The sequence below is a fragment of the Pezoporus occidentalis genome, unplaced genomic scaffold (genome assembly GCF_034315485.1).
Source record: "Pezoporus occidentalis ecotype Australia unplaced genomic scaffold, CSIRO_AGI_Poc_V1 ctg1139, whole genome shotgun sequence".
Classification (NCBI taxonomy): Eukaryota; Metazoa; Chordata; class Aves; order Psittaciformes; family Psittacidae; genus Pezoporus; species Pezoporus occidentalis.
The window spans coordinates 1-17,085 of record NW_026912928.1 but is presented as its reverse complement, the minus strand read 5'-3'; the positions used below and the strand labels follow the sequence as shown (position 1 = coordinate 17,085).

The 17,085-nt window shown below is 54.3% G+C and overlaps 2 protein-coding genes across 2 annotated transcripts; one reads left to right on the top strand and one right to left on the bottom strand.

The window, feature by feature from the left end:
- Positions 1-1,362: 1,362 nt before the first annotated feature.
- Positions 1,363-11,949, bottom strand: LOC134172570 (large neutral amino acids transporter small subunit 2-like). The gene is made up of 9 exons (XM_062635777.1): positions 11,753-11,949; positions 10,182-10,300; positions 8,873-9,077; positions 8,151-8,305; positions 7,090-7,215; positions 4,695-4,848; positions 2,753-2,876; positions 1,622-1,725; positions 1,363-1,492 (listed from the first exon to the last, which is right to left on the bottom strand). The coding sequence occupies exons 2-9, from the start codon at positions 10,279-10,281 to the stop codon at positions 1,363-1,365; spliced, it is 1,098 nt and encodes a 365-aa protein (XP_062491761.1). The 5' UTR covers positions 10,282-10,300; positions 11,753-11,949.
- A 2,423-nt stretch (positions 11,950-14,372) lies between these two features.
- On the top strand, positions 14,373-16,628 carry PABPN1 (poly(A) binding protein nuclear 1; the record flags this gene model as incomplete). The annotated part of the gene is made up of 5 exons (XM_062635766.1): positions 14,373-14,495; positions 15,836-15,950; positions 16,170-16,237; positions 16,315-16,421; positions 16,511-16,628. Coding segments are annotated over exons 2-5 (375 nt in total), but the record flags the coding sequence as incomplete, so codon positions are not given.
- Positions 16,629-17,085: the final 457 nt, after the last annotated feature.

Below are 17,085 nucleotides of genomic sequence, written 5' to 3'. Positions count from 1 at the left end.
ATAGGGCAAGAGAGTGGGTCTGTAAGGGCTATAGGGCAAGAGAGTGAGAGTGGGTCTGTAGGGGCTATAGGGCAAGAGAGTGGGTCTGTAGGGGCTATAGGGCAAGAGAGTGGGTCTGTAGGGGCTATAGGGCGAGAGAGTGGGTCTGTAGGGGCTATAGGGTAAGAGAGTGGGTCTGTAGGGGCTATAGGGTAAGAGTGGGTCTGTAGGGGCTATAGGGCAAGAGAGTGGGTCTGTAGGGAGCATAGGGCAAGAGAGTGGGTCTGTAGGGGCTATAGGGCAAGAGAGTGGGTCTGTAGGGGCTATAGGGTAAGAGAGTGAGTCTGTAGGGGCTATAGGGCAAGAGAGTGGGTCTGTAGGGGCTATAGGGCAAGAGAGTGGGTCTGTAGGGGCTATAGGGCAACAGAGTGGGTCTGTAGGGACTATAGGGTAAGAGAGTGGGTCTATAGGGACTACAGGGGTGTCTATGGGGCAAGGGGGTGCGTCTATAGGGTAACAGAGTGGGCCTATAGGGACTATAGGGTAACAGAGTGGGCCTATAGGGACTATAGGGTAACAGAGTGGGCCTATAGGGACTATAGGGTAAGAGAGTGGGCCTATACGGACTATAGGGGTGTCTATGGGCCAAGGGGGTGGGTCTATAGGGTAACAGAGTGGGTCTATAGGGACTATAGGGTAAGAAAGTGGGTCTATAGGGAATATAGGGGTGTCTATGGGGCAAGGGGGTGGGTGTATAGGGCAAGAAAGTGGGTCTATAGGGACTATAGGGGTGTCTATGGGGCAAGGGGGTGGGTCTATAGGGAGTACAGGGGTGTCTATAGGGATTATAGGGTAAGAGAGTGGGTCTATAGGGACTATAGGGTGTCTATGGGGCAAGGGGGTGGGTCTATAGGGAGTATAGTGGTGTCTATGGGGCAAGGGGGTGGGTCTATAGGGTAAGAGAGTGGGCCTATAGGGACTATAGGGGTGTCTATGGGGCAGTGGGGTGGGCCTATAGGGAGTATAGGGGTGTCTATAGGGTCCATAGGGGTGTCTATAGGGGCGATAGGTGGCTCTACAGGGGCCATAGGGGTGTCTATAGGGGCCATAGGCAGGTCTATAGGGGTGTCTATAGGTGGCTCCATAGGGGCTCCATAGGGTCTCTATAAAGGTGTCTATAGGGGTCTCTATAGGGTCTCTCTCTATAGGGTCTCTCTCTATAAGGGTCTCTCTCTATAGGGTCTCTACAGGGATCTCTATAGGGTCTCTATAGGGGGGTCACTATAGGGGTCCCTATGTGTCGCTGTGGGTCCCTATGGGTCTCTATGGGTCCCTATGGGTCTCTATGTGTCCCTATGGGTCTCTATGGGTCCCTATGGGTCCCTATGTGTCTCCGTGGGTCGCGGGGGTGCTCACGCTCAGCAGCAGGGCCGGCAGGGGCGTGCTCCGCTCCACGTGGATCATGCCCAGCAGCGGGGGGAGCTGCCCCTCGCGGGCCCCCGCGTACAGCAGCCTGCGGGGGGCGCCGCCCGCGCGTGACGTCACAAAGGCGCCTCCGTGACGTCACCCCGGGGGGGGGGGGGGGGGGCGTGCCCCGTCCCCGCTATGGGGCAGGGGAGCGCTATGGGGCAGGGGAGCTCACCTGGAGCAGGTGAAGAGGGAGCCGTTGACCCCCCCGAAGGTGGAGAGGGCGACCCCAACGGGCATGGTCCAGGCCAGGGCGCCCAGGGCCCGCTCGCCAAAGGTCTGTGGGGCGGGAGATAGGGGGCGGGTTATGGGGGGATAGGGGGTTGGTTATGGGGGGATAGGGTGCGGGTTATGGGGGGGATAGAGGGCGGGTTGGGGGGGGATACAGTCGGCGGGTTATGGGGGGGATAGGGGGTTGGTTATGGGGGGATAGGGGGCGGGTTATGGGGGGGATAGGGGGTGGGTTATGGGGGGGGATAAGGGGCAGGTTATGGGGGGGATAGGGGGTTGGTTATGGGGGGGATAGGGGGTGGGTTATGGGTGGATAGGGTGCGGGTTATGGGGGGATAGGGGGTGGGTTATGGGGGGGATAGGGGGTTGGTTATGGGGGGGATAGGGGGTGGGTTGGGGGGGGATACAGTCGGCGGGTTATGGGGGGGATAGGGGGTTGGTTATGGGGGGATAGGGGGTTGGTTATGGGGGGATAGGGTGCGGGTTATGGGGGGGATAGGGGGCGGGTTGGGGGGGGATACAGTCGGCGGGTTATGGGGGGATAGGGGGTGGGTTATGGGGGGATAGGGGGTGGGTTATGGGGGGATAAGGGGTTGGTTATGGGGGGGGGATAGGGGAGGGTTATGGGGGGATTTATGGGGGGATAGGGGGTTGGTTATGGGGGGATAGGGGGTGCGGGTTATGGGGGGATGGGGGTTGGTTATGGGGGGATAGGGGGTTGGTTATGGGGGGATAGGGTGCGGGTTATGGAGGATAGGGGGTTGGTTATGGGGGGGGATAGGGGGCGGGTTATGGAGGATAGGGGGTTGGTTATGGGGGGGGATAGGGGGAGGGTTATGGGGGGATAGGGTGCGGGTTATGGGGGGATAGGGGGTTGGTTATGGGGGGGGATAGGGGGAGGGTTATGGGTGGATAGGGTGCGGGTTATGGGGGGATAGGGGGTTGGTTATGGGGGGGATAGGGGGTTGGTTATGGGGGGGATAGGGGGCAGGTTATGGGGCAGGATGTGTGGCACGGAGGGGGCGTGGCTTCAGGGAGGGGGCGTGTCTTATGGCGTGAAGGGGGCGTGGCTTACGACGGCGACGGCCTCTGATTGGAGGATCTCCTGGGGGTCCATGGCGGTGACGTAGGCGGCGTTGGCGGCCACGTAGACGAAGGTGACCAATGGGATGGAGATGAAGATGGCGAGGGGCAGGTTCCTGTGGGGCACAGGGGGCGGCAGCCCGCACGGAATGACCCAAAATTACCCGGAATGAACCCAAAATTACCCGAAATGAACCCAAAATGAACCAAAATGAAGCCAAAATGAACCGAAATGAACCCAAAATGACCCGAAATGAACCCAAAATGAACAAAAATGAACCCAAAATGAACAAAAATGAACCCCAAATGAACCAAAATGAAGCCAAAATGAACCCAAAATGACCCGAAATGAACCCAAAATGACCCGAAATGAACAAAAATGAACCCAAAATTACCTGAAATGAACCCAAAATGAACTGAAATGACCCCAAATGAACCAAAATGAACAAAAATGACCCAAAATGAACCCAAAATGAACCGAAATGAACCCAAAATGAGGTGAAATGAACCCAAAATAAACCCGAAATGAACCCGAAATGAGCCCAAAATGAGGCGAAATGAACCCAACATGAACCCGAAATGAGGCGAAATGAACCCAAAATGAACCAAAATGAACCCGAAATGAGGCAAAATGAACCCAAAATGAACCAAAATGAACCTGAAATGAGGCGAAAAAAACCCAAATGACCCGAAATGAACCCAAAAATGAGGCGAAATGAACCCAAAATTAACCAAAATGACCCAAAATGAACCCAAAATGAACCAAAATGAGGCGAAATGAACCCAAAATGAACCAAAATGAGGCGAAATGAACCCAAAATTAACCAAAATGAACCCAAAATGAACCCGAAATGAGGCGAAATGAACCCAAAATGAGGCGAAATGAACCCGAAATGAACCAAAATGATTCAAAATGAACCCAAAATGACCCAAACCAACCCAAAGTCCCCCAAAACCTGCCTGGATTTGCCCCAAACCAACTGAAAGGGACCCGAAAAACTGAGGCCTCCCAGTTCACCCCAAACCCACGAAATGAACACCCCAAACTGAAAACCCCCATGGATTCACCCCAAAGGGACCCAAATCCCCCTGGATTCACCCCAAACTGACCCAAATCCCCATGGATTCACCCCAAAGGGACCCAAATCCCCCTGGATTCACCCCAAACTGACCCAAACCCCCCGGATTCACCCCAAACCCCCATGGATTCACCCCAAACTGACCCCAAACCCCCATGGATTCACCCCAAAGTGACCCAAACTGACCCAAATCCCCCCGGATTCACCCCAAACTGACCCCAAACCCCCCAGATTCACCCCAAAGTGACCCAAACTGACCCAAACCCCCCTGGATTCACCCCAAAGGGACCCAAATCCCCCTGGATTCACCCCAAACTGACCCAAACCCCCCGGATTCACCCCAAACCCCCATGGATTCACCCCAAACTGACCCCAAACCCCCCAGATTCACCCCAAAGTGACCCAAACTGACCCAAATCCCCCCAGATTCACCCCAAACTGACCCAAATCCCCCCGGATTCACCCCAAACCCCCATGGATTCACCCCAAACTGACCCCAAACCCCCATGGATTCACCCCAAAGTGACCCAAACTGACCCAAATCCCCCCAGATTCACCCCAAACTGACCCCAACCCCCCCAGATTCACCCCAAAGTGACCCAAACTGACCCAAATCCCCCTGGATTCACCCCAAACTGACCCAAACCCCCCGGATTCACCCCAAACCCCCCTGGATTCACCCCAAACTGACCCAAACCCCCCGGATTCACCCCAAACCCCCATGGATTCACCCCAAACTGACCCCAACCCCCCCAGATTCACCCCAAACTGACCCAAACTGACCCAAATCCCCCCGGATTCACCCCAAACCGACCCAAAGGGAGCCACCCCCCCCCGGCTTCACCCCACAGGCACCTGTGGGGCTGGCGCAGCTCCTCGGTGACGTAGTTGAGGAAGTTCCACCCCCCGTAGGCGAAGGAGCCCTGCAGGAAGGCCAGGGCCAGGCCCCCCCCGCTCGGCGGCACCCACGCCTGGAAGGCCTGAGCCGGGCTCAGCCACCCGGGCTGCCCTATGGGGCAAGGGGGGCGTTATAGGGGGGGATATGGGGTGTCATAGGGGGAGTTATGGGGGTCTATAGGGGTTATAGGGGGGCTATGGGGGGTAATGGGGTGTCATAGGGGGAGTTATGGGGGTCTATAGGGGTTATAGGGGGGCTATGGGGGGTAATGGGGTGTCATAGGGGGAGTTATGGGGGTCTATAGGGGTTATAGGGGGGCTATGGGGGGTAATGGGGTGTCATAGGGGGAGTTATGGGGGTCTATAGGGGTTATAGGGGGGCTATGGGGGGTAATGGGGTGTCATAGGGGGAGTTATGGGGGTCTATAGGGGTTATAGCGGGGGATATGGGGGGTAATGGGGTGTCATAGGGGGAGTTATGGGGGTCTATAGGGGTTATAGGGGGGCTATGGGGGGGCTAATGGGGTGTCATAGGGGGAGTTATGGGGGTCTATAGGGGTTATAGCAGGGGATATGGGGGGTAATGGGGTGTCATAGGGGGAGTTATGGGGGTCTATAGGGGTTATAGGGGGGAGTATGGGGGGTAATGGGGTGTATAGGGGGAGTTATGGGGGTCTATAGGGGTTATAGCAGGGGATATGGGGGGTAATGGGGGTCTATAGGGGGAGTTATGGGGGTCTATAGGGGTTATAGCGGGGCTAAGGGGGGTAATGGGGTGTCATATGGGGAGTTATGGGGGTCTATAGGGGTTATAGGGGGGCTATAGGGGTGTCATAGGGGGAGTTATGGGGGTCTATAGGGGTTATAGGGGGGAGGGGGCTATGGGGGGTAATGGGGTGTCATAGGGGGAGTTATGGGGGTCTATAGGGGTTATAGGGGGGCTATGGGGGGGTAATGGGGTGTCATAGGGGGAGTTATGGGGGTCTATAGGGGTCTATATGGGGGGTTATGGGGTGTGGGGTGTCAGGGGGAGTTATGAGGGTCTATAGGGGTTATAGGGGGTCTATGGGGGGTTATAGGGGGGCTATGGGGGGCTGTGTCACAGGGGGAGTTATAGGGGGTGTATTGGGGTTATAGGGGATCTATGGGGTGGTATATGGGGTCCATGGGGTGGTATAGGGGGTCTATAGGGGGTTATGGGGGGTAATGGGGGGTTCTGGGGTGTCATAGGGGGAGTTATAGGGAGTGTATAGGGGTTATAGGGGGTCTATGGGGTGTCATAAGGGGTCTATGGGGGGTTATAGGGGGTCTATGGGGGTTATAGGGGGTCTATGGGGTGGTATATGGGGTCTGTGGGGTGTTATAGGGGGTCTGTGGGGTGGTATGGGGGGCTATCAGGGGCTAATGGGGGTCTATGTGGTCTATGGGTGTTTTTGGGGTGTTTGGGGGCTGTTTTGGGGGTGTTTTTGGGTGTTTTTGGTCACTGACCCGTGCCAATGCGGTGCAGGTGTTTTGGGGTGTTTTGGGGCTGTTTTTGGGGTGGTTTTGGGTGTTTTTGGTCACTGACCCGTGCTGATGCGGTGCAGGTGTTTTGGGGTGTTTTTGGGGTGGTTTTGGGTGTTTTTGGTCACTGACCTGTGCCGATGCGGTGCAGGTGTTTTGGGGCTGTTTTGGGGCTGGTTTTGGGGTGGTTTTGGTCACTGACCCGTGCTGATGCGGTGCAGGTGTTTTGGGGTGTTTTGGGGCTGTTTTTGGGGTGGTTTTAGGTGTTTTTGGTCACTGACCCGTGCCGATGCGATGCAGGTGTTTTGGGGTGTTTTGGGGCTGTTATTGGGGTGGTTTTAGGTGTTTTTGGTCACTGACCCGTGCTGATGCGGTGCAGGTGTTTTGGGGTGTTTTGGGGCTGTTTTTGGGGTGGTTTTGGGTGTTTTTGGTCACTGACCCGTGCTGATGCGGTGCAGGTGTTTTGGGGTGTTTTGGGGCTGTTATTGGGGTGGTTTTAGGTGTTTTTGGTCACTGACCCGTGCTGATGCGGTGCAGGTGTTTTGGGGTGTTTTTGGGGTGGTTTTGGGGTGTTTTTGGTCACTGACCCGTGCTGATGCGGTGCAGGTGTTTTGGGGCTGTTTTTGGGGTGGTTTTGGGTGTTTTTGGTCACTGACCCGTGCTGATGCGGTGCAGGTGTTTTGGGGTGTTTTTGGGGTGGTTTTGGTCACTGACCCGTGCCGATGCGGTGCAGGTGTTTTGGGGTGTTTTTGGGGTGGTTTTAGGTGTTTTTGGTCACTGACCCGTGCTGATGCGGTGCAGGTGTTTTGGGGTGTTTTTGGGGTGGTTTTGGGTGTTTTTGGTCACTGACCCGTGCTGATGCGGTGCAGGCCGGCTCCGATGACGATGCCCAGCGCCGCGAGCTTGCCGGCGGTGCAGAGGTCCTGGACGCGCGTGGCCCAGCGGGCGCTGCTGCAGCCAACCCAGGTCAGCAGCACTGCAACGGCAGCGGCGGCCGCTAGAGGGGGCTGCGGGGCGCCAGGGGGCTAGGGCGGCCTATGGGGGGTATAGGGGGGGTATGGGGGTATAGGGCCCTATAGGCAGGTATAGGCGGGGATAGGGGGTATAGAGGGGTACGGGGGGATGGGGGGGTAGGGGGTATAGGGCCCTATAGACAGGGGGTATAGGGCGGTATAGGGGGTATAGAGGGATGGGAGGATAGGGCCCTATAGACAGGTATTGGGGGGTATAGGGTGGTATAGGGGTTATAGCAGGGTATAGGAGGGTATAGGGGGGTATAGAGTGGTGCAATTTTGGGTGCATTTCACCAATTTTGGTATTAATTTCACCTATTTGGGGCTGAATTTCCCCAATTCTGGGTGTATTTCCCCGATTTCAGCTGAATTTCCCTGATTGTGGTGCAAATGTCCCCGATTTGGTGTAAATTTCCCCAACTTTGGTGTAAATTTCCCCAATTTTGGTGTAAATTTCCCAATTCTGGTGGAAATTTCCCCAATTTTGGTGTATATTTCCCAATTCTGGTCTAAATTTCCCCAACTTTGGTGTAAATTTCCCCAATTTTGGTGTAAATTTCCCCGATTCTGGTGTAAATTTCCCCGATTTTGGTGTAAATTCCCCCAACTTTGGTGTAAATTTCCCCTACTTTGGTGTAAATTTCCCAATTTTTGTGTAAATTCCCCAAATTTTGGTGTGAATTTCCCAATTTTGGTGTAAATTCCCCCAATTTTGGTGTAAATTTCCCCAATTTTGGTGTAATTTCCCCAATTTTGGTGTAAATTTCCCCAATTTTGGTGTAATTTCCCCAATTTTGGTGTAAATTTCCCCAATTTTGGTGTAAACCCCCCCAATTCCGGTGTAAACCTCCCCGATCTGTGCCGAACCCCCCCAGTTTCGGGTGTTCCCCCCACTCACGCAGCGCGGCGGCCGCCAGCAGCCTGAGGGCGGGCTCGGGCAAGGGGCAGCCCCGCGGCACCAGCGGGGTCAGGAGGGAGGTGGCGAAGGTGAGGGCGATGACGGCCTGCGTGGTGGGGAGGATCACCAGCACCGAGACCCAGAGCCGCAGGAACCTGCCATGGGGCCAGCGGGGGTCAGTGCGAGTCAATGGGGATCAATGGGGTGAATGGGGGTAATTGGGCTGAATGGGGGTCAATGGGGGGGAATGGGGGTCTATGGGGTCAATGGGGATGGGGGGAATGGAGGTCAGTGGGGGTCAAGGGGGGAATGGGGGTCTATGGGGGTCAATGGGGATCAATGGGGGTAATGGGGGTCAATGGGGATCAGTGGGTGTCAATGGGGATGAATGGGGATCGACGGGGATGGGGATAATGGGGGTGAATGGGGTAAATCGGGGTCAATGGGGTAAATGGGGATGAATGGGGATCAATGGGATGGGGGTAATGGGGGTGAATGGGGGTCTATGGGGGTCAATGGGGATGAATGGGGATCAATGGGATGGGGGTAATGGGGGTAAATGGGGGTGAATGGGGTGAATGGGGATGGGGAGTCATGGGGGTAAATGGGGATAGGGGTAATGAGGGAGAATGGATTCTCTGGCCCATCCCCTTTGCCGCTATGGGGCAGCCCCACTGATGCTATGGGTCAGCCCCATTGCGGCTGTGGGGGGCGCGGCTCACCCCACGAGGCCCCCGAAGACGTCCTTGACGTAGGCGTAGTCCCCCCCCGCGCGGGGGATGCTGAGGCCCAGCTCCGCGTAGCACAGGGCCCCCATGGCCGTGAGCACGCCCGCCCCCCCCCACAGCAGCAGCGCCAGCCCCACGGAGCCCGCGTGCGCCAGCACCCCCCGGGGGGAGATGAAGATCCCCGAGCCGATGATGTTCCCTATGGGGATCAATGGGGGGCAGTGGGGTCAATGGGGGGCAGTGGGGTCAATGGGGTTCAACGGGGTCAATGGGGTGCAGTGGAATCAGTGGGGGGCAATGGGATCAATGGGGGGCAGTGGGGTCAATGGGGGGCAGTGGGGTCAATGGGACGCAGTGGGATCAATGGGGTTCAACGGGGTCAATGGGGTGCAGTGGAATCAGTGGGGGGCAATGGGATCAATGGGGGGCAGTGGGGTCAATGGGGGGCAGGGGGGATGGGAACGAATGGGGGGCAATCGGATCAATGGGGTGCAATGGGGTCAATGGGGTCAATGGGGGCAGTGGGATCAGTGGGGGGCAATGGGATCAGTGGGGGGCAATGGGGTCAATGGTGGGCAATGGGATCAATGGGGATGGGAATGAATGGGGGGCAATGGGATCAATGGGGATCAATGGGGGGACAATGGGATCCATGGGGGGCAATGGGATCAATGGGGATGAATGGGGGGACAGTAGGATCCATGGGGGGGAATGGGAATGAATGGGGGGCAATGGGAATGAATGGGGGGCAATGGGGGGAATGGGGACGGGAATGAATGGGGGTAAAGGGGGGCCAATGGGAGTGGGAATGAATGGGGGTCAATGGGGGGAATCGGGGTCAATGGGGTGAAAGGGGATGGGAATGAATGGGGAACAATGGGGGTCAATGGGGGGGAATAGGGATGGGAATGAATGGGGGGCAATGGGGGTGGGAATGAATGGGCGTCAGTGGAGGAATGGGGGTCAATGGGGTGAATGGGGATGGGAATGAATGGGGGTCAATGGGGGAATGGGGACAATGGGGGAGAAATGAACGAACGTAAGCCCCAATGTGTGGATAAGAGCTGAAAATGAAGGAATAGCCCCAAAATGAAGGAATAGCCCCCCCAAACCGGGAATAACCCCCAAAGCATGCAATTATGACCCAAAAAGTGGGACTACCACCCCTAAATGATGGAATAACCCCCCAAAATGAAGGAAAATGACCCCAAATGAAGGAATATGCCCCAAAATGAAGGACAATGCCCCAAAGCGCAGGAAAAAGCCCCAAACCCGCAGGAATTGGCCCCAAATCAGTGCTCACCCACGATGATGCCGCAGGCGCTCAGGAGCCCGATCTCCTTCTTCAGGGACACCCCCGCGCCGCCAGGGGGCGCCCCCGTCTTTGGGGTCCCTTCTACCATGGCGGCCGTGGGGGGGGACCTGGGGCTGCAAGGGGGGGAAATGGGGTTAAAAGAGGGGAAAATGGGGGGAAATGGGATTAAAAGGGGTGAAAAAAGGGGTTAAAAGAGGGGAAAATGGGATTAAAAGAGGGGACAATGGGGGAAAATGGGGTTAAATGGCATGGAAATGGGGTTAAAAGAGGGGAAAATGGGGGGAAATGGGGTTAAAAGAGGGGAAAATGGGGTTAAATGGGGGAATGGGGTTAGATGGGGTGGAAAACGGGGTTAAAAGAGGGGAAAATGGGGGAAAATGGGGTTAAATGGCGTGGAAATGGGGTTAGATAGGGGAAATGGGGTTAAATGGCATTGAAATGGGGTTAAAAGAGGGGAAAATGGGGTTAAATGAGGGAAAATGGGGTTAAAGGGGGTTAAAAGAGGGGGAAATGGGGTTAGATGGGGAAAATGGGGTTAAAGGGGGTTAAAAGAGGGGAAAATGGGGTTAAATGGGGAAAAATTGGGTTAAAAGGGGGAAAATGGGGTTAAAAGTAGGGGAAATGGGGTTAAAAGAAGGGAAAATGGGGTTAAAAGAAGGGGAAATGGGGTGGAAAATGGGGTTAAAAATGGGGGAAAATGGGGTTAAAGGAGGGAGAAATGGGGGGAAATGGGGAAAAAATGAGGTTAAATGGGGGTGAAATGGGGCCCAAAGGGGTTTAAGGGGGTCTATGGGGGTAAAGAGGGGCTTAAAGGGGGTTAAGGGGCCCAAAGAGGAGGTTTAAATAGGGCTTAAGGGGGGCCCAAGCTGTTCCAATGGGGTTTAAGGGGCCCCAGGGGGGGTTTAAAGGGGTTTTTAAGTTGGTTTAAGGGGTTCCATAGGGGCCCAAGGGGGGCTTTAAAGGGGTTTTAAGGTGGTTTAAGGGGTTCCATAAGGGTCCATAGGGGCCCAAGGGGGGATTTAAAGGGGTTTTAAGGTGGTTTAAGGGGTTCCATAGGGATCCATAGGGACCCAAGGGGGGCTTTAAAGGGGTTTTAAAGTGGTTTAAGGGGGTCCATAAGGGTCCATAGGGGCCCAAAGGGGTGCTTTATGGGGGTTTAAGGAGTTCCAATGGGGTTTAAGGGGCCCAAAGGGGGATTTAAAGGGAATTTAAGGGGTTCCATAGGGGCCCAAAGGGGGGGGGTAAGGAGTTCCAATGGGGTTTAAGGGGCCCAAAGGGGAATTTAAAGGGAATTTAAGGGGTTCCATAGGGGCCCAAAGGGGGGTTAAGGAGATCCAATAGGGTTTAAGGGGCCCAAAGGGGAATTTAAAGGGAATTTAAGGGGTTCCATAGGGGCCCAAAGGGGGGGGTAAGGAGTTCCCATGGGGTTTAAGGGGGCTTTAAGGTGGGTCTAAGGGGTTCCATAGGGATCCACGCGGTTCCAAAGGAGGATTTCAGGGGGTCCCAAGGGGGTTTAAGGGCCCCATAGCCCCCATAGGCCCCTATAGGGGTGCCCGTACCGTGTCCGGGACCTTCGCCCTCAGGTGCGGCTCCAGGAGGAGGAGGAGGAGGAGGAGGAGGAGGAGGAAGGAAGGGAATGGGGGTCACGTGGGGCCGGGCCGCCATTCCCGGTGGGAAGGGCCGGGACGAGCCCCCCCTCCCCGTGCCCTTATAGGGAGCTGCGGGCGCCTATGGGGGCCCTTATGGAGCCCTATAGAGCCCCTATAGAACCCTTATAGAGCTCTATAGAGCCTCGATATCCCCTAATGCACCCCTTTATGTCCCGTTATATATCCCGTTACCTGCCCTATATCCCATTAAATACCCCTTTATCCCCCCTATATCCCATTATATACCCTTATTTCCCTCCTATATCCCATTATATATCCTTATTTCCCTCCTATATCCCATTATATACCCCTTTAACCCTCCTATATCCCATTATATACCCCTTTAGCCCCCCCATCCCATTATGCACCCCTTTATCCCCCCTATATCCCATTATATACCCCTTTAGCCCCCCCATATCCCATTATATACTCTTATTTCCCTCCTATATCCCATTATATACCCCTTTATGCCCCTATATCCCATTATATACCCCTTTAGCCCCCCTATATCCCATTATATACCCCTTTAGCCCCCCTATATCCCATTATACCCCCCTTTAACCCATTATATACCCCTTCATCGCCCTTATATCCCATTATATACCCCTTTATCCCCCCTATATCCCATTATACCCCCCTTTATCCCCCCTATTCCGCCATATCCCATTGCACCGAGGTGGGAAATGCATCAAAATCCCTCCAATCTGGGATTTTCTGTGGTAAAAAGTGCTAGGAAATGGGTTTAAAAGGGTAAAAAGGTGTAAAACCCGGTCAAAAAGGGGTAAAAATAGGTTAAAAACGGGTTAAAAAGGCATTAAGAAGGGGCGGGGTGTTTCCCATTGGCTACGAAACGCCTGTAAAGGGGTAAAATGGGTCAAAATCGATCAAAAGGGTGATTTTCTGAGGTCAAATGTGCCGGGAAATGGTTCAAAAGGGTTTATAAAGGATAAAAATGGGGTAAAAAAGGGTTATAAAGGTTAAAAACGGGGTAAAAACCCTTTATAAGTGTTAAAAACGGGGTAAAAATGTTTATAAAGGTTAAAAATGCGTTTAAAAGGCTTATAAAGGTTAAAAGTAGGTCAAAAATGGGTTAAAAAAGGTTAAAAATGGTTTAAAATGGGTTTGAAAAGAGAAATCGGCTAAAAAAGGATTCTAAGTGACAAAAAATGACTAAGAAGAGGTTAGAAATGGGTTCAAATTTAGAAAACAGGTCAAAAAAGGATGAAAACGGGTTCAAAAAAATGCTTAAAAGGTGAAAAACGGCTAAAAAAGGTTTCCCTAAGCTAAAAACGCCTTTTAAATGGTTAAAAATGGGTGAAAACCGGTCAAAAATGGGTGAAAACCTGTCAAAAATGGGTTAAAACGGGTTAAAAATAGGTGAAAACCGGTTAAAATTGGGTTAAACCTGGTTAAAAGTGGGTTAAAAATGGGTTAAAATTGTGTTAAAACCGGTTAAAACCGGGTTAAAATGGGTTAAAACTGGGTTAAAACTGGGTTAAACCGGGTTAAAACCAGTTAAAAATGGGTTAAAGCGGGTTAAAATTGGGTTAAAATGGGTTAAAATTGGGCTAAAACCGGTTAAAATTGGGTTAAAAGCGGTTAAAATTGAGTTCAAACGGGTTAAAATTGGGTTAAAACCGGTTTAAAAATCGGTTAAAATTGGATTAAAACCGGTTAAAAGTGTTTAAAATTGGATTAAAATCGGTTAAAATTGGGTTAAAAGTGGTTAAAATCGGTTAAAATTGGGTTAAATCGGGTTAAAATTGGGTTAAACCGGGTTAAAATTGGGTTAAAACCGGGTTAAAAATCGGTTAAAATTGAGTTAAACCCGGTTAAAGTTGGGTTAAATCGGGTTAAAATTAGGTTAAACCGGGTTAAAAATCGGTTAAAATGGGGTTAAAATTGGTTTAAATCTGGTTAAAATTGGGTTGAATCGGGTTAAAACCGGTTAAATTTGGGTTAAAACGAGTTAAAATTGGGTTAAATCGGTTAAATTTGGGTTAAAACGCGTTAAAATGGGGTTAAAGCCGCCCGCCGCCCGCCGCCTCAGGGCCGACCCGCTTCCCGCCCTCCGCGCGTCCCCTTCAAGCGCAAGCGCCGCCCCTTCCCCCGTCCTCGCGCCCCCATTGGCCCTCCGCCCGCCAAGCCCGCCCCCCGCGCCCCCCGCGCGGCCTGCCATTGGCCGCCGCCTCACGTAAGCCCCGCCGCCCCGCGGCGCGCAGGCTCAGTCGGGCTCGGGGCGGCCATGGCGGCGCTGCGGGGCGGCGGTGCGGGGCAGCGCGGGGCCGAAGCGGCGGCGGCCGCGGCCTCCGGGAGCGGCTCCGGGCCCGCGGGGGACAGCGGAGCCCATTACGGCAACGGGGTCGGGGCGGGCGGGCCGGAGGAGGCCGCGGGGCTCGGGCGGGCGGCGGGGGGCGGAGGAGGCCGCGGGGCCGCGGGGGGGAGCGGCGGGGCCGGGGGGGAGCCGGCCCCCGGTGGGGGCGGAGGAGGAGGAGGAGGAGGAGGAGGAGGGGGGGTTCCCGGTGCCGGTGCCGGTTCCGGTTCCGGCGCTGCCGCCGCCCCGCACCCGCCGCAGGAGGGCGCCGAGGAGCTGGAGGAGGAGGAGGCCGGGCTGGGGGATGGCGACGGAGGGGACGCCGCCATTGAGGACCCGGTAACGGGGAGCACGTGGTCTGAGATGGCGGGAAAAGGGTCACGTGGCGGGGACGGGGGGGGCCTATACAGCGTGTGGGGATATAGGGGGGATATAGGGCGCTTCTTGGCGTTATAGGGGTACTTATGGGGTGCTATGGGGGGATATCTGGGTTATAGGGGGGATTTGGGGGTTATATGGTGCTCTAGGGGGCTTATAAGGGTGATATAAGGAGCTCTACAGTGTTATGGGGTGATACAGGGGGGATATAGGGGCTCTTGTGGGATGCTGTAGGGGGGGATATAGGGGTTATATGGTGCTCTGAGGGGGTTATAGAGGTGATATAAGGAGCTGTATATTGTTATAGGGGGGATTTAGGGGTTATATGGTGCTATAGGGGGGTTATAGGGAGCTATATAGTGTTATGGGGGATTATATGGTGCTATAGGGGGAATATAGGGGCATACGGGGTGCCTCTTGGCGTTATAGGGGATATAGGGGTTCTTATAGGGTGCTATAGGGGGGATATGGGGGGTACAGGGAGCTATATAGTGTTATGGGGGGATATGGGGGATTATATGGTGCTGTAGGGTTTATGGGAGTATAGGGAGTTACATAGCGTTATAAGGGGGATTTAGGGGTTATATGGTGCTATGGGGGGTTATAGGGGTGATATAAAGAGATATATAGTGTTATAGGGGGATTTAGGGGATATATGGTGCTGTAGGGGGATATAGGGGTTCTATGGTGCTATAGGGGGCTATGGGGGTTATAGGGGTGATATAAGGAGCTATATAGTGTTATAGGGGGGATTTAGGGGTTATATGGTGCTATAGGGGGGGTATGGGAGTTATAGAAGGCTTATGGGTGTTATGGGGGGGGATATGGGTCGTATAGGGAGCTATATAGTGTTACAGGTGGGATATAGGCGTTTCATGGTGTCCTGGGGGGATATGGGGGACTTTATGTGGTTCTTGGGGATATAGGTGTTATTATATGCCGTTATGGGGGGGGATATGGGGCGCTTTATGGGGTTATAGGGGGTATATTATATGGTGATATTGGGGGGTTATGCAGATTATAGGGAGGATGTAGGGGTTATTATATGGTGCTACAGGGGAAATACGGGGGTTATAGAGGGGATATGGGGGCATTATAAAGGGGTTATAGGGGGTTACAGAGGAGCTATGAGGGTTATAGAGGGTTGTGAAGCAGCTGTAAGGGTTATAGAGAGAATATAGGGGTTATTATATGGTGCTATAGGGGCAATATGGTTATGGGGGGCTATGGGTGGTTATAGGGGGGTTATGGGGTGCCTATGGGGTGCATGGCCCCACTCCCCCCCCTGTTGCCCCCCCCAGGAGCTGGAGGCCATCAAGGCCCGGGTGCGGGAGATGGAGGAGGAGGCCGAGAAGCTCAAGGAGCTGCAGAACGAGGTGGAAAAACAGATGAACATGAGCCCCCCCCCGGGCAATGGTGGGTCCATAGGGGGTTGTGGGGCTCTATGGGGCTCTACACAGGTCTATGTGGGGTCTACAGGGGTCTATGTGGGGTCTGTGGGGGACTATGGGCCACTGTAAGGTGCCTATGGGCCTCTATATGGTCTCTATAGGGGGTCTGTGGGGCTTTGTAGGGTGCCTACAGGGTGCCTGTGGGGCGCTATGGGGCTCTATGGGGTGTCTGTGTCCCCTGCAGCTGGCCCGGTCATCATGTCCTTGGAGGAGAAGATGGAAGCCGACGCTCGCTCCATCTACGTGGGCAACGTGAGTCAATGGGGCCTCAGTGGGGCTGCCCCCCAAGTGCCGTAGGGGTGACTGGGCCCCCTCTTGTCCCCCTGCAGGTGGACTATGGGGCGACGGCGGAGGAGCTGGAGGCCCACTTCCATGGCTGCGGCTCCGTCAACCGCGTCACCATCCTGTGTGACAAGTACAGCGGGCACCCAAAGGGGTGCGTGCCGCCCAAAATGACCCAAACCCCCTGGATTTCACCCCAAAATCCCCGTAGGGGCCGTAACGGACCCCCCGTGCCCCTTCCAGCTTCGCCTACATCGAGTTCTCCGACAAGGAGTCCGTGCGGACGTCGATGGCCCTGGATGAGTCCCTCTTCCGAGGGAGGCAGATCAAGGTAGGGCCCCCTATAGAGCCCCCTATAGGGGTATACGGGGTCCTCCTATAGGGATGTATAGAGTCCTCTTATAGGGGTATATAGAGCCCCCATAGGGGTATACAGAGTCCTCCTATAGGGGTGTATAGATCCCTCTTATAGGGGTGTATAGAGCCCCCTATAGGAGTATATGGGGTCCTCCTATAGGGGTGTATAGATCCCTCATAGGGGTATATAGAGCCCCCATAGGGGTATACAGAGTCCTCCTATAGGGGTGTATAGATCCCTCTTATAGGGGTGTATAGAGCCCCCTATAGGAGTATATGGGGTCCTCCTTTAGGGGTGTATAGATCCCCCTTATAGGGGTATATAGAGCCCCCCATAGGGGTATATGGAGTCCTCCTATAGGGGTATATAGAGGCCTCTTATGGGATATATAGATTCATCTATAGAGTCCTATAGGGGTATATAGAGCACTGCTATAGGGTTGTATAGATTTCTCCTATAG

Bases quoted from the DNA above. Each gene is read 5' to 3' on its own strand.
- LOC134172570 (XM_062635777.1), bottom strand. From the start codon at position 10,281: ATGGTAGAAGGGACCCCAAAGACGGGGGCGCCCCCTGGCGGCGCGGGG. The intron at 9,078-10,181 runs GTGAGCACTGAT...TGATCCCCATAG, and splicing joins CGCCTGCGGCATCATCGTGG to GGAACATCATCGGCTCGGGG. The intron at 2,877-4,694 runs GTGCCTGTGGGG...TGTGCCCCACAG, and splicing joins GAGCTGCGCCAGCCCCACAG to GAACCTGCCCCTCGCCATCT.